The 23,599-nt window shown below is 36.6% G+C and overlaps 1 protein-coding gene across 1 annotated transcript in view; it reads left to right on the forward strand.

The window, feature by feature from the left end:
* AUH (AU RNA binding methylglutaconyl-CoA hydratase) overlaps window positions 1-23,599 on the forward strand; it is a 115,525-nt gene that overhangs the window by 52,121 nt on the left and 39,805 nt on the right. Inside the window, exons 5-6 of the mRNA XM_030511892.1 lie at window positions 425-517; window positions 1,412-1,468. Coding sequence (XP_030367752.1) covers window positions 425-517; window positions 1,412-1,468 — 150 coding nt within the window. The remainder of the gene's footprint in view (window positions 1-424; window positions 518-1,411; window positions 1,469-23,599) is intronic.

A 23,599-nucleotide genomic window follows, 5' to 3' on the forward strand; every position in this document is an offset into this window, starting at 1 on the left:
CACATCTGGGAATATTAAGACACAGAGAGCTTCCAGCTATGCTAGCATCACAGATGATTATGGTAAGACATCTGTATATCAACTGGGACTGTTTGTGTATGTGCCTTTTTAAAGTATTCCTTTTTTATTTTTTGCCTAGCTCTGCTATGTATGTTTTTAGAGTTTACTGTTCAGATTTTTGTCAGAAGTCAGCAGAAGCTAGAGGAAAGGGCTTGCAAACCTATTTAGCCACAAAGTGATATAGAAGGAGGGTCATTTTATTTTCGCCGAAGTGTTGCTGAGCAATCACTTTTTTGTTCCTCTTAGTTTTATGACAGTTTCTTCCCATAGGATGACTGTACTTTGAATAAAATGTGATTAAATGGTATTTCAGAGACATTCTTTACGAGGCCAGTGTTAAATTAATTGGTACTTTCTTTTTCAGCTAATCTGCCTGTACCTACTATTGCTGCAATAGATGGAGCTGCATTAGGTGGTGGCCTAGAACTTGCATTAGCCTGTGATATAAGAGTGGCAGGTAGGTCTGAATCCTGTTTATAGAACATTGAATTGTTAGTGTTGCAGATGGCTTGACTAATTCTTATTTTGGCAACAGTTTTATAAAACTTACTTTGTATTTGATGTTGTTTCTAACCAATTATTTTAAAGAGATTTAGCAGAAATCTGTCTAAGTGGTGTTACATGTTTTATTCTTATGACATTTGTTTTATCAATATTGCTAGAAGAGTTATATAGCGGTTTGATTCTTTATTTAGTAATTTAAGTATTCTCCTCTTCTGTATTTGAAGTATTCTAGATGGAGATTTGATTTTTATCTAAACAGGTTGCAGGGAAAAAGCAAAAGTTGTTAGTGAGAGTATTATTACACAAGCCATTAAGCTGTTATAAAAGAAAAGTGACAACAGCACTTGAAAAGAGGAACCTTGACCTATCCAGCTGTCAGAACTATAAAGCCATTTGTGGAAAAGTAAATGGAAACTTGCTCCTGAACAGTTGCCAGTAATGTAGGATATATAAAGCTGTTTGACCCTTAGAGAATATTCTGTCAGCTAAAGAATTCATAATAATAATCAGATAGAGAACTCTACCCCATTTTGAGATGTTAAATAATAACAATCTTCTTATTTTACTATTTTACATTTTGCAAGTAAGTCTCTGTCGCTCACTGTAATTGATTACTTCCTATGTGAAAATTAATAAGGTACAGAACATGCCTTGATGAAAGTAGTTGGCTCTTTTACTAAAGGTTAAATCTATTTAAAGATTTTCATAAATAAATGCTTTTTAAGTGATTTATTGTTCTTTATGAAGGAAATGTAATATATCAACAATCTTGTAGGTCATTATTACGTATTTTGCTAAATTTTTTCGTATAGATCATAATAAGAACTCATTTACATTCTGTTTTTAGCCTCTTCTGCTAAAATGGGTCTAGTTGAAACAAAGTTGGCAATCATTCCAGGTGCAGGTATGAATCTTTTGCTTTTGTTACCATGGATAACTAAATAACACATACTCTTGGCTTTTGATTTTGGATTGATGTTTGTGAATTTCTGCTTATTTTTATATTCCTATCAATGATTTTGGCATGTTTTAAACCTCACTGTTCATATTACTTACCAAAAAGCAATAAAACTCTGTATTTCTCAGTTTTAGGGAATGGCATTTGTATATTATGCTTTCAACCAAAGTCTTCATTAACTAAGTCAGTATTGAGTGATTCTGTAAATGACATTTGGTATCTTGATCAGAAGACTGAATAATTTTGGGAAGGGTCAGAGTAGGAAAAAAGGTACGAGTTAACCATCAGTGTACAAAATGGTAATTTAAATATTCATCCACTTTTATGTAACGTCTGGTACTTGAGGATTCAAATTCTGTTTTCATACTGCTAGTAAATTGGTTGTAAAGAGTTTAAAAACTGAAAGTATAGCTGTCAATAGATCTTTTGTCTTACTGACATCTTTTGAGATTTTTGGCATCAAAAACTTCTTTTCTATTTGTAAGGTCAGTTTACTGGCTATTCCTGGTTTCACGGTGAATGAAAGGTATATAGTGAATAATGTTCAAGAATGTCTTTGTGTTAGGAAACCTTTTGTTGTTATTTTGTGGATAAACCATTGTCACTTAAATTAAGGTATCTGCCTTTCTGGGAAGAGGGCAGTAACTGGAAAACAAGTGCCTCACTGAGACCCCCATCTAACTTTGGCCTTCATTTCTGGAACTTCTTGGGGAACTTTGTAACCTTTCTTTTCCCCTATCTTCTTTCTAATGGGTGGAACCTATTTTGAAAGCACTATATCCAGTTTTAATGGATACCGTTGCAGCTCATGCACAGAGGACAGTAAAATTACCATAATAGGAGCGTTCTTATGAACTTTGTGTATAAAACTATCCCATCCTATCACTAATCTAGACAATTATTGTACAATTTCAAATGCTCTAGTATTATGGTTATTATTGTTATTGTGGAGTTGTGATTTCAGTCAATACTTTCTCCGCATCTCTTTTTCTCTGGGGTCAGAGTTACATTTTACTTGATAAAAACTAGTTATGATGACCCGTCTCTTTTCAGCAGTGGATAAAGATAATAATGTAAGTAATTTTAGGGATATATTTCCTTCAGGTGGTGGTGTCATGAAATAATCTACCTCGACAATAAGTCCTAGTGAAGAAAAAGACACAAAATTATGTTATTTGTTGGCAATTTATTTCCCTTTGTCCTTCCACTCCACCAGCTTCTGAGGAATTCTGCTGGACAGTGTTGGAGACACACTCTTCAGTCAAAGAAATTCAGGTCAAGTTCTCCATATATTCTTAGAATTCAACTTCTTTAGGTTGTTTCATGTTTCCTTGTCTTTAGTTAATTAGAGATGCTTCAAACTTCTGATGCTTTCACCTTAAAATGCTAGGTAATTGACTCATGAGTTTCATTCAGAATATTTTATTGCTGTTCAAAGATTGAGGTTTGGAATTTATTTTTTTGTTTGTTTGTCATCTTAAAATCATGATTTGGGCGTATGTCTTCAGCGCCTTGAAAATATGACAGATTTCACCATGTTACAATGTTTTTTAAACTTAAAACATTTTGGGGTATGTTCATTGCCTATTTTTTTCCCTATTGCTATCAGCTGTTCTGAGGACTATTTCTGCTGAGTGTGTTTGACTTTATCACAACTTTTTCCCAATCAGCCTGTACTTGCACTAATCCTGTTGAGACAATGACAATGTTTCAGCCCTTTTTGGCTCCTATCATCCAACTAGTAACTGATTGTGCTTTGTGTTATCAGAAAGTGAAGAATGAGTGAAGGAATTCTGCATATGTGATTTAGATATGTCCACTTCAGCGATAAGCTTCATGCAGTAATGGAATATTTCCTTATAGTGCTTACTTCAAGCTGTTCTCAGCCAAAGCAGGACTGGGCAGCAGAGCTGAGAAGAGCTGTAGCCGTTAAGAGGCCTCAGTAGGTTTCTGCTGCCATCTGCTACATCTGAAACACGCTGACAAAATGTGTTGCTTCTTCAGAGTAGGTCCCTATAGCATGGCAAAGTACTACTGTTTTTATTATGCTCCGTCAGCTGCCACGCATATGTGATAGATGTAAAGATTTTAACTTGGGTGATAATTAACATGGGTATTTGGTGCTGTATGAAAAACTTCTGTATTTTCTATTTGCCGTTTCTAAAACTGGAGGAAGTTACACTCAGAAAGCTATGTTAGAAGAACATTACTGGAATTTAATAGTATTAAATGGATGATATTAATGGATTCCGGGCAGATGAGATGTGACATTTTGGACCTTGTTGTATTTTGTGTTTTATTTTATCCTTTGAAATAGGATCATCAAAAGACCCAGTCAGATGCTGTCTAGTGACCACCCCGATTTAACCTAAATTTCGCAGGTGTGAGAACTTTTGCATTTGAATATGCACAAAAGTACAGCAACCTTCTAAAGCCTAAGGTTGAAGAACAGTTGGTTGGACCCCAGTTAATACACCAAATTGAATAGTTCCTTCTAAGTCTGCTGAGGGTCTCAGCCAGGCAGGCATTTGTAGAGCGTACGTTATCTGTGATAGCAGGTTGAGTCTTCTCAGAAAATGGATCCATTGCAGACAGCAGAGCAAGACCAACTGGGGTGACAGCAGTGCCTGCTTTTCCACAACAGCTTTGCACACAGACCAGCTGCTCAGGTTGTGAGGGAGAATGATTCTTCTGCCTTTGGAAATTTATATCCAGTTCTTTCCACTATGAAAAAAGCCTTAGCTGCCAGACTGTGAGCAAGGGAAAGCAGAAAAAGCTTTACGTTTTTCCTCTTCAGTACGTCCCACTTTTTAGTAAGGAAGTAAAGATTTGGAGAAATAGAAGTGTGTGAGAGAGAAAATGGCTGGGTAACTCAGTGCTGGGGGAGTTACCTGAGAATGAATATTGATGATTTTTGTTTTCTAAAGCAAGTCTGCCAATCAGTAGTCAATGCATGAAGGGTTTTATGCCATCACAACAAGCATATGTCATAGAATTGTTTATTTTGGAAAAGTCTTTTAATATCATTAAGTCAAACTGTTAACCTTATACTTCCAAATCCACCAGCAAACAGTGTCCCTAAGCACCACATCTGCATGTATTCTAAATACCTCCAGGGATGGTGACTCAGCCACTTCCCAGGGCAGCCTGTTTGAGTGCTTGACAACCCCTTTCATTGAAGAAATTTTTCCTAATACCCAGTCTGAACCTCCACTGGTGCAACTTGAGGCCGTTTCCTTGTCCTGTGATTTGTTACTTGGGAGAAGAGACCAACACCCACCTCTCTACAACCTCCTTTCAGGTAGTTGTAGAAAGGGATGAGGTCTCCCCTCAGCCTCCTTTTCTCCACATTAAACAACCTCAGTTCTCTCAGCCGTTCCTCATAGAATTTATGCTCTAGGCCCTTCACCAGCTTCATTGCCTTTCTCTGGACCCACTCCAGCACCTCAATATCTCTCTTGTAGTGAGGGGCCCAAAACTGAACACAGGATTCGAGGTGCGGCCTCGCCAGTGCTGAGTACAGGGGGATGATCTCTGCCCTGGCCCTACTGGCCACACTATTGCTGATACAGGCCAGGATGCCATTGGGCTTTTTGGCTGCCTGGGCACAAGCTGGCTCATGTTCTGCCGTCAGTCAGCACCCCCAGGTCCTTTTCCACCAAGCAGCTTTCCAGCCACTCTTCCCCAAGCCTGGAGCATCGCATGGGGTTGTTGTGATCCAAGTGCAGGACCCAGCACTTTGTCTTGTTGAACCTCATACCATTGGCCACAGCCCATGGATCCAGCCTGTCCAGATCCCTCTGAGAGCCTCCCGATCCTTCAGCAGATCAACATTCCCACCCAACTTGGTGTTGTCTGTGAATTTACTGAAGGTGCCCTTGATCTCCTCATTGATGAAGGTGTTTAACAGAACCGGCTCCAGTACCGAGCCCTGGGGAACACCACTTGTGACTGACCATGAACTGTATTTGGCTCTGTTCACCACCACACTTTAGGCCTGGCCATCCAGCTAGTTTTTTACCCAGTGAAGAGTACAACCTTCCAATCCATGGAAAGCCAGTTTCTCTAGGAGAATGCTGTGGGAAACAGTATCAAAGGCTTTACTAAAGTCTAGGTAGACAACATCCATGTCCTTTTCCCTCACCCAGTAAGTGGACCACCTTGTCACATCAGGAGGTCAGGTTAGTCAAGCAGGACCTGCCTTTCATAGACTCATGCCAACTGGGCCTGAACTCCTGTCCTGTATGTGCTGTGTGATGGTGCTCAAGACTATCTGCTCCATAATCTTCTTGAGCACTGAGGTCTAGGTCACAGGCCTATAGTTCCCTGGATCCTCCTTCCAGCCCTTCTTGTAGGTGGGCGTCACATTTGCAAACCTTTAGTCAGTTAGCCAGGGCTGCTGCTAAGTGATTGACAGTGGCTTGGTGAGTACTGCACCAGCTCCTTCAGTACCCATGGGTGGTTCCCATCCAGCCCCATAGACTTGTGTGTGTCTTTAAGTGGTGTAGCAGACCACTAAACATTCCCCCTTGGACTATAGGGGCTTCATTCTGAATTCTATTCCTGTGTCTTTAAGATATCCTTCATGAAGAACGTCCAGCCATCCTAGACTCCTTTGCCCTCCAGGACTGCCTCCCAAGAGAGTCTGTCAGCCAGGCTCCTAATCAGGCCGAAGTCTGCCCTCTGCAAGTCCAAGGTTGTAGTTCTGCTGACCTCCCTCCTTTCTTCTCTGAGAAGTGAAAACTATGATTTTGTGATTGCCATGCCCAAGTCATCCTCCAACAATCATATCACCCACAAATCTTTCTCTGTTCACAAACAACAGGTCCAGCAGGATGCCTTCCCTAGTTGGCTCACTCATCAAGTGTGTCAGGAAGTTATCTTCCACGCACAGGAACCTTCTAGACTTTTTCATCTCTGTGTTGAATTTCAGACTGCTCATGCCTTCTGTTCTTCAGTTTTTTTCCCTATGAACTTCTGGTCTGATGTCCAGTTGTGGTCTGACTACAGGACAGTAGTTGCAAAAAAAGACTCCCTAGAAGTTTATTAAAAAAGTAGGTGGCAAGATGAAAGGAAAATTTTATTGTCCTCAAAGAAGAAGTTGCAGCATGAACTAACCTATTCTCGGGCATGAAAGAATGAGCATGGGGGGAGGTGGTGTAGGTGCCCTAGCTGTGGAAAATATTTCGGTCAGAATACTCCTCTCAGTGGATAGCAGAGAGTTTGTATGAGAGAGAATTTAATGGGAAACCAGACTGTATTAGCTCTGCGGTTTAAGGAAGTGCTTGTTATCAGCCAGAGTGACTTTCCTCAAAGCTGTTCATTGCTAAAAGGATTTTAGTTTTTGGATCTCTTAGTTAAAAAGGTGTTTTAACAAGTTATTTTGTGTAATGCTGCAGTCTGTGCAAAACTTGGAATGATGTAGGAAGAGTCTTTTTTACACAAAAATCATGTTGCTTCTCTTTGTTATTATTTCCCAAACTGAAATAAAAAGAAAGCAAACCTCTTTCATTAATTGATTATAGTCTCTCAACTTGCAACCAAAGTTTTTCACAGTGACAAGTTTCTCCTTATCCGAAAACTGTCTTTTGGAGCATTTGTATGTAAAGTCCTTTGTTTTTCTGCTTTGCAACTTTTTAAAGCTATCTCAATCCATGACTTATTTTTGTTGTTTACCTCTAGATATTCACAATGGATGTCATACTGGCCCTGCAATTGATAGATGATCCCTTGCTGGCAGATCTGCTTGTATTTGTTAGTATCTTAATTTGTAGCATTCAGTAATAGATCTGTTATGAGAAGATAAAAATGCTTGTAAACAATATACATAAACTTTCTTACTCTGTTAATAGAATGAGATATGATTGGTTGGACAAGGGAAAATATGATAAAAAGAAGTAAGAAAGACAAGTGTATATATAAAAAATAATTTGGGTTTCCTTTATGTAGTTTTTTTCCACGAGCTTTCCACGTGTAAAGTTGAAGTATTGGTATACATAAACAATGGCGTTTCAATAAAAAAAGAAAGTAAAATAATGGAACTTCAATGAAATTAGTACACTTGTGTCAGCAAAATAATTTGACCTGGCTAGATTAAAACTATAGCTGCTGGCCTGCATACTTAGAAACTGTCACTCCTTTTTTTTTTTTTTCCCCCTTGTTTTGTTTTTTTGTTTTAGAAGACATTTTAATTATCAAAGCTTCATTCAACTCATCAAAACAAAATTTGCCTTTTTCTTCCCTGCACCTCCCAAAACCCTCACTACTTCATTACAGAGCTGTCTTCCACTGTTTAAAGGTGTAAAATAAAAACCTAACATAGTCCCTGGGATCATACTTTTCTTGACAGCATTCAGTTTCAAAGGATATTTTAACAAGGCGGCTTTTTTTAAAAAAAAAAAAAAAAAAAAAAAGAAAAGTGGGGGGGGAAATAATTGTTGAATCTTTAAAAAAGTCTTTGTAAATTAGCGGTATTTTCTTTCTGCATCTTAAAGTTTCTTTTGAGACAAGGAAGTACAAAACGAAATATAATCCTTTGTAAATAAGAAAATTCAGTTCTAAGTAACATTTAGCTTGGTGGCTTTGTAACAATAGCAATGGAAAGTATCTTAGGTGAATATTTCATAATAATCAGCCAAAACCAGACTAGTGGTTGCTGACATAACAACAAAACTTTCCAAACCTAAAAAAGCCCAGCCAAAAGAACATAATAAGGATCCTTGTATAAGATAAATTGTTGTAGCTGACATAGTTTTAGAACCTTATGACCTTCGTACAATATTTACTGTAAGCAAAACAGGACTGTAGATAAAGAGTATCTGAAACTAGCAGATGTTCAGGATGTGCTGTAGCTAAGTTAACTGATAAGTAGAAGGACGGGGAGAAATCACTCACTTATGTCAGCAGTGTTACTGAACCAATTAGGCTGGTGTAAGCATTTATCTACTGCGCATGCTTCAAAGACTACCAGAACAAGAGTTCAAGGATTGGCCAAGTGATGTAGGTTGTTGGAAGAAGTAAAATGACCACCAAAGACCACTACCATGTTGTTATGTGCATGCGAAAATGTAAATTATGTAAAATGCTTCTCAGAAAACTAATGAATATGTATGACATTTACTGAAAATGTAATGAATATGTATGTTAAGCAACAATATAATCACGGTCTGTTTGGTGCTTAAGCAGGACACATTAGGAGGAGGTATCCCCTGTGTCTCCCAGAGCTGCAATAAGGAATACCTGCTGCAATTAAGAATATAACTTAAACTTCATTGACGAGTTCTTAACGAGTTCTATGAATCACTTTGAACCCTTTTTTCCAAAGGGGAAAGTGAAGCTTCGATACATAGCAGGCTAGACAGTTTTTTTGACTTTAAAATATATAGCAAGAGAGAGGTTTAATGGCAGCATTTGTGTGTTCTCTTCTTTCCACTCTGTTAACAGTATTGTTTTGACTGGTTCTCTGAAATTCAAAATGTGTTTGCGGAAATTATGGTGCTTGCAGATAGTAACTTTATAGAAGATGGCAGAGGAATACACAGAAAAATAAGTCGTCTTTGCATACAAAGAGAACAAGTGTAAGAATGAAAACTGGATTGATCTTATCATTGTGTATTTTCCTTATCTCCTAAAGTAGTCATCATTTACTTTTAAAAGCAACATGAATGTCTCTGTTACAAGATTTATTTTAAAGCTAAAAAAAAAATAATATTCTAGTTTGGATGAGAAAGGTGTCAAGGGAATTTCCAGATCTGAAAAACTCATACAGAATGTGATCTTGCTAGCAGCAGTAGTTGTACGATTCAGCCAAGCGTAAAGGTTAAGTAAAATGTCAGACATTTCAGGTTAAAATCTGATGCACCTTACAGTATATTGTTAGCATATTCTTTAGATTTCTACACTTTAGTTTCAACAGTAATAGGAATATTTGCATTTGACAAATACTGAAAAAAAGTGTCACGATTTGTGGGAGTGTTTGAGGTAGGACTTAAAGGCTTCTGCACAGTTAGTGTCATTTTTCCGCATGTTGGTGCTACTTGATAGTACATCATTACAGAGATATTCAGAAAGAAAAATCTGCTTATTTTGTATAACTTCATACATCTTACCTATACCTCTTCATTCCATCTTTATTCCTCTTTCAGTAGTCTACTCTTCTCCTTCACTTTTTCCATGGTCTCCCTAGTTCTTACATGAACAATTTTTTCTCATAAGATAAGGACACCAATTGAGTCCTTTTACATTTTTAAAGTTCGCCTGAGTCCTGTGAAAACCCCCAAAGTGAAACAGTTGGGTTTGAGTTTGTTTCTCCCCTGGCTCTCCCCCACAGTCCGTAAGCTCTCCTGTGACTTCTCTTACTTCTGTTTCCTTCTCCCATTCTTGTGTCAGATTTTTAATATTGAAAGTCCTCAGATTAAATACTGGCAGAAGACAGTTGAAATAAGCTCCTGAATCAACATCTTCAGCATTTAATTAATATTTTTTCTTAAAAATTCATTTACTGTGGAACAACCAAGAAGATGCACTTTCTTCTTCTTCTTCTTCTTCCCTACAATGAAGAAAAACTTCTATTTTTTTTTTAATCAGTGACTGCTGAGCATTTACAGTCCTAGTATGATTTGATACAGTAAAAACCCTAAATTATGTTACTCTAAGAACATTTATCTATGTTTTCTTCCGTCATCTGAGTCTAGATAGCTGTATTTGCATTTTAATATTTTGTAATGTTTATTTTATGCATCATGTTAAATAAATGGCCTAAAGTAAAAAAATGCTAATGGTGTAGAAAACAGATGTTTGAACATCCATTCTTTTCTCAAAGTAATTAAACACAATATATAGATTGTTACTAGAGGGGGGGTAAATTGGTTCTGCTTCTGTAAGTTATGGAGAATTGTGGTTCTTACGTTTTCCTTTTCTTAAATAAAAATAAGCTGACTCTCATTAAATGACTCATTTTCTCCCTGGCTTTATGATCTGTTGTAATGGTGATGATTCTGAGGCGAAACTTCAAAATATCATGCAATACTAACACTGCAAAAGCTCCATACATAAAACTAATGTTTTGCAAATTTTATTTACAGTCTCTTTATGTAATCAGAATAATTTGCAAGTAGTGGCAATGTACAGCAGAAAAGAACATGGTAGCAGAACTCCCATGTCATCAGAACTATCCCATATATCTACATGAACCATACAGTGCTTACCTTTGCAGGGTGATCTACAGAACAACCTGTGCCTATAATCTAGGGTTATCATCAGTGTCCCAAGTGACTGCAATTGTATAGAATGTTATTTGAAATATCAAGTTCAGTGTAAGAAATTGATCACTGCTGATATGCTAGTTGTTTCTGCTAGCAGAGATTGCAGAACATTTATTCCTGACCTGAATTTGGAGATGTCTTGTTTGCAAGTCAGGATTAACAATCAGACGTTCGAGAACGTTTGGTGTCGTAAGGAGGAACACTGCATTCCCAGCATATTGTCTAGTTAGTCTGTTGATGCTGCAGAGGAAGGTGGAAATAAAACATGGGCAAAAGAAAGCCACAGGAACCAAGCTGAGTATTAGAGGAAGTGTAAGAGGAAGGAAAGGGAATTTTCTTGGTCTTGCAAAGCAGAGCGTGAAAAGTCAGAGATTAGTATATAATACACTTACGGAGAAATCAAACTTTAGCAATAAACAATGATAGAATGTTCTTTAGAACTTTGTCATGTCTTGGGGGTATAAAAATATTGTTCTTTGTATCAATATTGAATTTTGGAGTACTGTTTTTATTAAAATTAATTCTTACAAAATGAACAAGGTTATCAACTATTTTCCTCATGCTTATAAGTAGATAAATAGATTTGCTTTCATCACTTTGAAAATTGTTTTGTGAGATTGATGGATTTCTCATTGTTGAATGACAATCAGAAAAAAATGAAAAAATGTAGCAGTTTGGTTTCTTCCATCCCCCTTAAATCGTGTAGATTTAAGCCCCCTTCAGGTACTATTTCAGAGAGTGTGGGTTGAACTATCACATTTATATCTTTTCCAGACCATTTCTGTGCCACTGGTAACTAAGGAGTGATGCTTTGAAAAGAAAGCAAACCTGAGCTTTGCTTCTGCAACTTGATTTTCTCACCATATATAGAAGAGTATGACACTGAATAGAAGCTACAGTTCAGGCAGACTGTAACAATATGAAAGGGATTCACAGTAGGTTTCATTACATAGGTGCAAAATGGTATGTATTCAGTTAGAGAACTCAAGTGAAAAGGGCATGGAGAGAATAAAATAAATGGAGAAAAGAATGATCGAAAGTGCTGCTAGTTAAAGAAACCCTTTTTTTTTTCCAAAACCAGTTAAAATTTAAAATTATCTATATATACTCTTGCAACTAATCAGGTAAATGAGTTTTGAATTCATTCACAAGGATCCATCAGAGTTTGTAAATGTTTTTGATGAAATGATTTTCTCCTTGGACAAAATTTGGAATTAATTTTAAAGTTGTACAAAGACTGATGTACTCTGTACAAGACTACCCTTTTTTACTTTGTAAGAGACTGCCCTTTTCATCCACAGATACGTCCTGAAACCAGCAGCTAGTGTCTATCTCAAGCTCTCTTGTCCACTCAGAATAGTGAGAAAAACCCAATTGCACAGTTGGGTATAAAGTTTGTGTATTATTTTCGTTCAACTTCTTGTTTCTAAGCACATGCGAAAATAAAAGGAAGATTGAGTAATAATAAGCAATGTTTCTGGGGAAAGGTGGGGCATGAGAAAAATAAAAATTTGCTGGCTGTGGAAAATAGAGTTGCATAAAATTTTGTTTTAAAAACCGGCATACTGAGGGGTTTTTTTCAAATTAAAGTCTAATTTAGAAATACATATTAGACAAATTAAACTCAATATCTACTGTGTTGTCTTACCTCTTCTAGTGGACTAAGAGCTAAAAGAAAAATCCTGAGCTTCAAAGTTCTAGACTCAGCTTCTTCCATAGTCAGCATCTCTGAATTTTAAGCTTCTCTAGCTTCCTGCTTGATGACCTTTCCATGTTCCTCTCTTGAGGAGACTCATTGCTACTTTAGCTCATTGTCCAAGATAAAGTATTGTCTTAATAGTGCCGTTTCTTTCTGTAGCTTCACTTATGTGCTCTATTCGGCAAACTAATACAACTTTTTCTCTACTCTTCCTATCTCTATGGTAACACTAGTGGTAATGAGAAAGAAGCCCTTTGGGAGTGTTAGGAAAGGCAGAAAAATAGGCAGGGGAAAGTAAGAGTCTAGTACAGAAAATTATTAACCTTAAAGAATTGGTGGTAAATGAAGATGAAAATGCATTACGCAGTCGATCTGGGTTGGGAATTTATTTTCTTATTTTCTTATTTCTTAAGATGAGAGAAAAAACAAGTTTTATTTTGTAGTGACAGAATGAAGAAGAAATCTATTATTACCAAAGTATGTGTGTATGAAAAACATACCAGGGCCGTAGAAGATAGCAAAATGAGTGAAGAAAATTATTCATACCATATAGGCAATTTTGGAAGTCTTAGTTGCTGTGCATCACTCCTGTCTCTCTGCATTGACAGCCCAGGAAACATAAACTTCTTATTTTAGTTCCTGGTTTGTCGCTGAGTAAGATGTGTAAAAAGGGTGATGAAAATACTCCTTGTAGTGTTAAGAAGCTTGTTAATCTACATAGTGATAGACACAATTTAATGCTAGATGATGGAGACATTGGACGCTAACATATGTTGCTGATGATATTGCCTATCTCTTGGTAGTTTTCAGTAGTTCTGTAGAAGTGATGACCGAATGTGTTTTTCAGTTGCAGAAGCTGAGATAGAAAGTATGTGTAGAAGACCTGCATGATTCCCACAGGTGAGAAAAGCAACATTCATACAGAGGAATCACACAGCTCATAAGCCACTCTTTAAGTGGTTTTAAGTGACTCAGCTTCTGTAGTGTATCCCCCCACCCTGCCCCTGCCCTTCATGTTTTTTTAAGATTACATTTGACAGCACCTAGCTATGATACTGCCACAGTTTTTACGTATATTTGGGGTGGAGTCTGCAAGAAACCTCAGCTCTGTACAAAGAGAATGTGCAGAGAAGCCGAGACAGAAAGGGCAAGAGAGAAAGAGGAGACAAGGTGTACACACTGATCAGGAAGTTACCGACAGAGGGACAAGACGGGTTGGAGTTACAAACCTGAGGACTTAAGAAAGCTTAAATAAATGAAGAGAAAGAAATAAGATAGTAAAACTTCCCTGTTGATTCTCTTAAATGTTTTATTAAAAAGAAAGTAATCAGTCTTTGAAACATTCATGTATCTAGTTTTTTGTTGTGTCTGTTTTTTCCCAGATACTCCCACAGGATTTTTGAATTTTAAATGATGGGTATGTCCTTCCAAAACTTAGTTACAAGTCTTTATGCCATTATTTGGTCAAAATTTCCGTTGACTTCAGTGTTTGCCACAGTAAAGACTACAGAAACTGTGATCATCCTTTAGGATTTAGTAGTAATATTTCAGTAGTAATGAATCCAGAGGAAATCTGGAGGAAAAAAGAAAACCCAAAATTTTGAGATTAAATGAGCAGTTTGTTTCTGTCTTTTAAATTCTAGACCTTTTGTGTAAGTCATTTTGCAAGTGACCCTTACTGCGCATAGCACACAGAGAAGAGTTGCAGTTTAGTCATTGGCATGTGTTAGTAAGGACTTTTGTAAGCAAGGAATTGCTGGCTGAAATTAATGCATTGCATTACTTATATCATGTTCAAGTCTGGCTTATAAAAGAATGTTGTGGGATTTTTAGCAGGTCAAAAATAGTTTTCTTACAGTATTTAAGTTCACCTTCTGCACTTCACTTAGTAAATGAAAAGCAATGTACAGGAAACAACAGGCTTTGGAAAGATGAAAAGACAATAAAGTATCTTCTACTGTGTGTTGTTATTAAGATTCCCCTCTTCAGTATGTCTCCATCTCAAAATAGATGTTACTGGAGGTGAAAAATTGGGGGTGGGGCTTGGGAGTACCAGCTGGACTGTATAAATGGGGGCTAGTATAGATGCAACAATGCTTGATAAGTTCCTAAAAATTATGTTGACAGCTGTTGAGCTCATCCCTACTCAGTGTGTTTTTTTAAAGAGAAGCTAAGGAATTTTTAATCAAGGAAGCAGATTACTGTGTGCTGAATATTTAAAAATAGACTTACTTTTATTAGTAAAAACTCTTTGTTTAAGCTTGAAGTGTTAAATTTTTCCACTGAAAACGCACAAGCTGTTTTGATAAAACAGTATTAAATTATTATGAATGAGATGGAAAGAGATAAGGAGATGGAAAGAAGATAATATTTATTCTGTTTAATTGGAATGTTCTATAGGAATGTCATCTTGAGTAATCTAAGTGCATGTAACTTTAGGCTTTACTGGGTCTCCGACTGGCGTTTCGGGGGGAGGGGAGGCTTTCAGTGGCCTCTTAGGTTGGAAAATGTCTGATGTAAAGTTAATTCTCTATGGAATGTTACTGTGTGAAGTTATTTTGGTAATCTGCTCTCACAGGACCAATTGCTAGTCTTTTCCCACCCTAATGAAACTAGGTCACTAGTTTTTGCACTCATCCAAGCTGTGAGATTTATTTGGTGTTCAAGCACACTGTCTAGAAATAGTGATGCAATGTCAGCAAGGCCACTTTTCATTTCATGAACATAATTTCCAGTGCCCTGGAATTAATTTATTCGCTGACCTGTTAATAACTGCAATCTGTCACTGGCTTACAGAGGCAGAGGAAGTGTCTGGAAATAGTCATGGTCACCCTACCAGGTGATTAGTTACAGGATTTCTGTTCAATGTAACATTTTTGGTTTTGATCATGTAGAAGACTCTGACTGTTAATGAAAACAAACCAGCAACTTAATCAAAAGGAAAATACTTGTAATTAGTAAATATTTGAGAGAGATAACTGACTCGAAGTGGTTGTTATAAGCGAGATTTATACGTTAAGATATCTGAAACATTCTGGTTACCTTCGAAATAGTGTAGGAATTCAGCATGTGAGATGATACGTAATTATTTGAAAAAGCACATTATGGTATTAGTGTTGTTAAATAAAAAGAAAACTAGTAATTAAAATTTACTGGCATTCCAAGTTTATGTATTGCCTCCCTCTCCCCTCCCCACCATTTTTGTTAAAAGCAGGATTGTCTTTTGCCACAGGCATGGCAAGCAGGCGCTCAGGGCATTAGGTTGCTCGGGATAGCGAAATAGCTGTTAGCCCTTTTCTACTTAACATGTGCCAGAGACCTGGCGAATCAAGCTTGCTGCTGCCATTGAGGGAGAACAGTTCGGGGGTCAGAAAACAATTCTTGCTGAGCAGTGTCACAGCTGGCTTTTTCCTAGCAATGCTGCTGCTATTTTAAATGCTTCTGTTTCTGCTGTAAAGAAACATCAAACCTAGCTGCACCATTCCCCATAGTACAAGCTGCATAGAATCCTGGCCCTTAATCCACTGTCCAGAAAAATTTTATTTTGCCTGTAGCAGGAAGCTGGCTCGAATTAAAGAATCAGGTACCATTATTGCATGTAGTAAACCCTATTCTTTGGTAAATATAGGAAAAGGCTTTTCTAGACTTGTATAAAACTGATCTTTGGGCACGGATTAAAGTTTAGTAATGGGAAAGGTTTTGATTTTTTTTGTTTGATGGTTTTGGGTTTTTTGGGGGTCTGATTTAATACAGTTCAGGAGCTTCTAAATTAGGGCACTTCATGTGGTATTAGAGACATTAAAATTTTTGATGGAACTGTCAGCAGAGCTTAGTGCTGATCTACTATTGCTGCCATTGCAATCATAAAAGGAATTACCACAGTTTTTGGTCTTGGGTTTCATGATCAGTAGCATTTTTCTTGAAGCTTTAGTTCCAGAAGACAACTTGTAGCCTGGACTTCCATGGCTGAGCAATGGTAGCTGAAAACATGTCCCTTCATGATTCATGAAAGTCAGTGTAAGTGAATGGCTAAATTTATTTCTAGCCTGGTTTTTTGGGAGTCTTGCTTAAATTTTTTCCAGCATTTGAGGGTGGAAAAACACTAGAAATCTTTTTAGCAGTAATTTGTAGGTTGAAACAGAGTGTTTTTGAAAATTCCGATTTTATTCAGTGTATCTGAAGTCTTTAAAGGGGCTAAACATTGTTTTGGGGTGAAGCTGTAATGTCCTTAGAAGTATCATCCTATACTTCTTCAGAAGAGAATTTATGAAATTCAGCTCTAAGGCTTTTTTTTTGTTTTTGTTTTTGTTTGTTTGTTTAAAATATAATAGGAAAATGCATGGGTTTTTTTTTTAATAAAAAAAGGGAAAATAGTGCTGGTAAAAAGCAGATTTCTCCTTGACTGTTGCTAATCCCAGTATTTTCTAATGTAAAAAGGGCAGTAGCTACTGCATACTCCTCAGTTTAGTGATATGTATCGTATCAGACTGCTAGCTATATGATTCCCCTGTATGGAACAAGAAAAGGTCTGGCCGCTTTGTGTAATATCTAGTTTGCAGTGTATGGAATGCTAACAGATTTTGATGACTTGGCTCATTACATCTTTTGATATCACCTTTGTTTTTGAATTCTTTCAAGTGACACAGTAAATTAAGCTGTTAATTTACAAAATAAATTTTGTAATAAATTTACAAAATAAAATTTGTAATGAAAGTCTTTGTAATAAAAAAAAAAAAGAATAAAACCAAAGTAAATTCCTGGTGACTCATTTTCTAATATGCGATAAAACAGAAAACCAAAACTGGGGATATACAATGTAAACCAACATTCTGATCTAGTAAATTGTGTAGAAGCAGAACATACTTACGTGGTTTTTCATGCCAAGCAAACTAAATGAAAATGATTTTGATACATCTTCCACTGTTTCAGACAACTATGTGTTTTTCTTTAAAACATACTATTGAAGTATTTTTTGTTGGTTTTGTTTCTAAATTACTTACAAGGAAATCACCTTCATGTTTCCTAGTGTTCTTATGCTGTTCTTTTATTAGTACATAGTGTGATTATGATTTAAATGATTGGGGTTTTGCTGTTGTTGTTTCCCATTTTTATGTTTGAGCATGCAACAAAGAAATGTGTTAGTGTTTGGTGGAATGAACAACTAAACTCATATTTGGTTTTGGACATTGAAAATTACATGTTTGGAAAATCCCTCAGCCTGAATCACTGGCTCACCTGTGGTATAGAAAGCATAAAATAAAGCAGTTTAATCATCTAAACATTCACGTGAATGTTGTTCTTGAAAATTTTGGTCTTCTAGGGGTTCGCTTTATTTCGTCATTGCTGTGGCAGTTTTTTTTTCCTCTTTTTGCTGAGTTTAACGTCTGCTTTATTGACTGTTTCAAATTAATTTCTATGACATTTTTGCCAAAGCTTTGCACTTACCAAGAACACAAGGTAAGTGCAGTTTTCCTCTTCTGTTGTTAAGTCACTTTTTTACCCCTGTTTTTACTGGGCAAAGTTCTTTGAAAAGTGTCTCTCTTAGCTCTCTGTTTTCTTGTAAAGGTCAGCAGGTGATACTTCTCCCTGCAGAGCCAGAATAAAAGTAGGTCTTGTAGAAAGTAGATGAACGATAACCAATTAAAAATCTTGAAAGCATTCGTAGGTTTGAACATTTTATTTGTGGAATTTTGACTGTATGCTGTAGGACTCTCTTAAGTCTCGCCTCCAAAATCATCAAGCCATTCTCAGGTGCCTTAATCTCAAATACGGCTAAAATTTCAGTGAATTCACGTCTGCTAAATGGAAGGAAAAATTAAAACATCTCTCAAGTCACTTTTTCTAGTGTATATGAATGAGTGAGGTGCTAGTTGGGTATTAGCTGAGTCAGATGAAAAATTTTCATGGTAAATTCATCTTACAGTACAGACTTCCCCACCATTTTTATTGTAGTAGAAGCCTCAGTGTAGCAAAAAAAATGAGAAAAATTTTTGTCTTCTTAAGAAAGAGCAGTGAAGGGTAGCTACTTTCATTAGAAAGCTGGTATTTTTTGTACATTTTCTACCACCTTCTTTCTGCAAGACTTGTAGAGTGCTACCATACCTGGGTTCAAACATAGGAAAGCTTAAATTCCAGTTTCTGTGTACCCTCTGAGCTGGTAGAACAATTCTGAATTCAGACATCCAGACACCAGCACTAGGTATTAATCACAGGCATGCAGTGCCATAAGGACGCAAGTGTTTCTGCGGTTTTGTATATTGGAACAGGAGCCAACCTTTCTATTCAGACAGTTCCTAGAAGGCTGTTCTTGCAAGCAGAGACAGCATGTGAGGTTATGTTCCCTGGTGTCCTGTGTCCTGGAGTGTCTGGCTGGGCCTCTGCTTCTGCGTTCTCACTCTTAGAGCAGGAGTTGTAGGTACACTGTGTGTCCTGTGGTGTGTAGATACTCTGATGTCCAAAATGCTTTTGATACCTAGGTGCAGTAAGTTGAATCCTAGGCATAATGTCAGTGTCACAAGGTTTCAAGCACTGAAGGTTTTAAGGGAATTTTTTATCAAGTACAGAACATAGTACAAGTTGATGGTTTTACATTGTTTCAGATGGATTTGCCTGCTTCTTGGTTTTTGGTTGTTTTTGGGTTTTGGTGTTTTTTTATTTTTTTGTGTGTGTGTGTTTTGGTTTTTTTGTTTGGTGTTTTTTTTTTTTTTTGGTGAGTCTCTTTGTTTTGTTTTGAACCAGTTTTGGGTTTTTTTGTTTTGTTTTGTTTTGTTTTTTTTAAACTTGGAAGGGACAGGCAGTTTGCAATTATATGCCTGTAATTTGTGCTGGTAACAAACTAATGCAAATGTAACAATTGAGAACAAATACAGCAAATGACTATGTGGCTATTTGTGTAGGCAATACCAAAACTTCACAGACCGTCCTAGCAATATGAAATTACTGTAATGCGACTGAAATGTACAAAGGTACAACACAGTTCTGTGCATAGCTGTCATAAATATGGCAAAGAAAAACTGAGAGAAGAAAGCATGATTCAGAAATAAAATTTACTAAGTGTAAGTTGTATCTGCTTAGCCAGTAATTTCCAATGAATTTTGATATCTAAAAGCTCACATAAAAGATTAGAGCAAGTCTTTTACAAGTTGGAAGTCAGAGTCAGAATAAGTGTTCATATTTTTGATCTTATTTTTTGAGTATAAACTTTGCTTTCCGGTTCAGTCTTCATTTTACACAAAATTAAAAAAAAAAGTCAAAAGGAAAAAAAAGGTTGATACAGAATTGACTGCTCTCAGTACAGAAGAGAAATGTGATCATTGAAAGACCTAATGCTCTTTGCTATTATAATTCTGCTTGAAAAGTAGGTGCAGCTATTGATCTTTCATTGAAATTCCTGAAGTTTGATGCTAGATGCATGTGTTAATTGCCCTGAGTTTGACAATGAGCAAGGCGATATACAGCTTGTATGTTAAATTTATTTCAAAGGAGGGAATTAGTAGACAGTTTTAACCCAGATATATTTGGCTGTCAGTTTCTATGGGACTGGACCTAGAGAAGTGAAAGATTTCTCACTGCCTCTCCAAGGTTTGCTATTAAAGGCAGAAATAGAGTGACTGAATTGTGATATTTTAGTTGTTCGTCAGGATGTTCTGCCTAGCCAGCTTTATAACTACTGCAGGTGATCAAAAGTCTTCATGCCAAACACTTAGAAGTGCCAGCTATCTGTCTGGATATCATCTCTTCAGCAAAATAGGAGGTCACCCACTGTGATCATAAAAAAACTTTACTTTCTTCAATCTTGGAAGTGCAAAAAATGAAGAAAGTAACACTGGGAGTACAAAAGTAATAGTACATGCAGCATAGGAAGTAACTATTGTTGTCCTTGCTTATTGTTCATATGGAAAAAATAATCCCCTGTGAATAAAGAAGCACTTACTGAAGTCTTGGAAGTGTCAAAGGTTCAGATAGTGGAAAAGGCGATAATGTTGTCTGTTCTGAGCTCCTCACACTTCCCCATTTTAAAAGAAGTTAAACCCCAAGTAAATTCTTTCCACATTCTGTACAAGATGTGTCCTAAATTAGAATATGAAATGTAACATAGTGTATTTACAGATTTTCTGATTTTCTTGAATTTCCTGCAATATATATGTAATGTCTCTAGGCAAGGTTTTTCTTTTGTGCCTGGTGAGATGACTCTACTCATTACTTTGGCCTTTACTATAAGTTTATCTTTACCATACCTTTCTTTTTGGAAACCTAAATTTAGTTTGGTATGCTTCAGTGTCTGCAAGTACAACATTCATATGCTTTTCTACTCCTAGAAAGGAGGTGATTATAGATAATGTAAGCAATGATAGTCACAAAAATTCTCTATTGTTTCCTTTTAGCCACCTCCCCCCCTCTCCCCCCCCCAATTTATTTGCCCAGGGAAGTATGTATTTGTTTAAAAACAAGAAGAAAGAAAGAAAGAAAAATAAGTGAAAGCTGTGTTTTGCAGTTGAAGAGACATTTCTCTGTCTGGTAGATAGAGTAAAATAATTGTTAGGCTTTTATCTGTTTCAGGTTTGTCACATGATATACATTTTAGGAGATTTGTGTAGGTGTTCATTTGCCCATCCTGCCATGCAGGAGCCAGCTACTGTATAAGGAGAATCTGGTCTTCAGAATCCCTGGTTCTGGACACGGTCCTAAACACCTTCTGTACGTGATCCTTCTTGATGAGGCATGTTGGACAAAATGATCTCCAGAGGTCCCTTCCAACTTCAATCAGGCAGTGATTCTGCAATTTTGGCAGTTGGATGAAGTATCGGAAGACAGGCAAAACCATGTTCTTTTTTTGTTCTACTTTTCAAAATCAGGGTAAAGTGAGCTTGCATATTGTACTAGCACAAGCTGTAGCACAACATAAACATGTTAAATGTGTATGTGAGTCTAAATCTGGTTTGGTTTTTTTTTTATCTCATCCCCTTCACAGAAAAAGGAAGTAGTACTTTCAAAGTAGGTCAACAAAATGACAGCTGGTGAAGTATGATGGGTCAATGGAAAAATCGTTGACTTTCCTGAAAACAGAGTTTGTAGAACAAAATATTGCAGTCTCATGTAATTTGTTGTTCTTTTCATTCTCTTATTTCCTGGTGTTACAGGACTTCATATTATCACCTTTCACAAGTTTCATTACATATATGAATTGTAGTTTAAAATGTTAGTAGTTAAAATGTTTGTAGTTAAAACACCCTTTTAAATAAGGGTGTTTTATGATTTCTACCTTCTTACTTTGTGTGGATAGTAAACTCACTTTCATATTTTTTATTGATTGTAATAGGCTTGGTTCAGAATTTTAATTGTACTCTTGCTTAACCAAGCGTAAGGTATGTAAGACAAGTGTGCAGTTACTGGGTTGGTGCCAAAGGGAGTTAGCTTTAGGCTGTTAGATCAGGAAGCCAACTTGACTAAGAGAAAGGAAAGTGGCATTACCTTTACAAATCCTTACAAATAAGCATAGAATAATAATGAAATGATAGTACGACTGTAGTTAAGGTTGAGATGAATTTGCCTGTTCAATTGCGGATTTTTTTCCTTGCTCTAAAAGCAAAATCTGTTCTGAGATTATCTTAAAAGTGTCTGTGTCTTATTACAATGAGATTATTATACAGTCACATTTATCGAGCAAGAGATTCACAAGGTAGAGTGTTTCTTTGTCCAGAAAGTGGCAGGACAGAAAATTTCAAAGGAGCAGTGAGATGCCCTGGTACTATATCCAGTTCTTATTTGTGGGTGTTTGAGGTTATACATTTTAAGAAATTAAATTATTCCAGTAGTTAATTTCAAAGCATACCACCAAACTGTAGAGAGACTTAGGTAGTGCTAAGAAGCGTTTTCAGATTGGTGGTGGATTTCTAGAGTCAGTTCTTGTATGTGGCTGAGGAAGTGTTTATCTGAGCTGAGTGTTAGCATGCTCTAGCATGTCTGACCTCAGTGACTGGGTTGCATTGGCATGTTTGTTCCAGGGTTTGCTGGATCATGTTTGGTTGGTTGTTCTAGGTTTTTTTCCTAAATAGGATTGAACACTGAGTAGGAATCTTGCTTCCAACAGTCTCATGCATATGGCTACTGTCTCTACAGATGCCAAGAATATGTGGAATTATCTTGACTAAAAGATTATATTTTGAAAATAATATTGAGGGAATTGCTTTGTTTAGAGATTCAGCGAGGCTTTTTTGGGGTTTATTTATTTATTCTTGTGGAGGGTGTGGTTCACCTGTTGAAGAGTTTTCATCATTCCCTGAAGCAGCTGTTGACAGAAGTAAGGTTCTGCATTGGGTGAATAATTATAACTGAAGCCCATCCAGAATGCCTAAGTAAACAGATACAAAAAAACTCCCAAACCCTAACACAACTGTCAAATTTTCTTTGCTGAAAGAATTGTGTTTTCTTACTTATATGCAGATAGTCTAATTCTGTTAGACACAGTGTTACTGTTAGGAATTTACATAAACACATCAATAAGCGCTTAGCTTAGGGGAAGTGCATTTGCGAAGTCATAGATCCATCATTTCTCTGTTTCGTTATGTGGGTTTTTCTCAGAGAAAGAAATGAATGCTTATTATTATGCTAAGCATTTCTAGTATTCCTATATCATATTTATCAGATTACAGGTCTCTGAGAGAGTGAATGTAGGCAATATTTCACAGGGAATCTTCAGCACTATAGATTGTAAAGTTTGGCACTAATGATATATTTTTAGTATATTAGATAAGAGAATCATCAAATGCAGACCAAGTGTGGAATTATGTTTGGTTGTGTAGAGTCAGCCAATCAGACTTTAGACTTTTATTGAAAGAGAGGTCTGGCAGTTTCCTCTGCTGTGTACATGGTCTACAGTCCCTTCTGTCTGCAAAATGGTGATGCCCACTAAAATTGAAGTAACTTCTGGGGAAAAGTTGAGATGATGTTGGTTTTACTTCCTAGTAGTTTCCTGATATTTAGAGATTTAAGTAGGCTAACATAATATCTTTAAAGGATTTCAGCCATGAGAAGTCAGCTGTAGCAAAGTATAATGACATCGTTATTTTTTGACATAATTGCAGGTTATGAAAAGTGAGTTGTATTGTTAAATAA

Source organism: Strigops habroptila, chromosome Z (assembly GCF_004027225.2).
Source record: "Strigops habroptila isolate Jane chromosome Z, bStrHab1.2.pri, whole genome shotgun sequence".
Classification (NCBI taxonomy): domain Eukaryota; kingdom Metazoa; phylum Chordata; class Aves; order Psittaciformes; family Psittacidae; genus Strigops; species Strigops habroptila.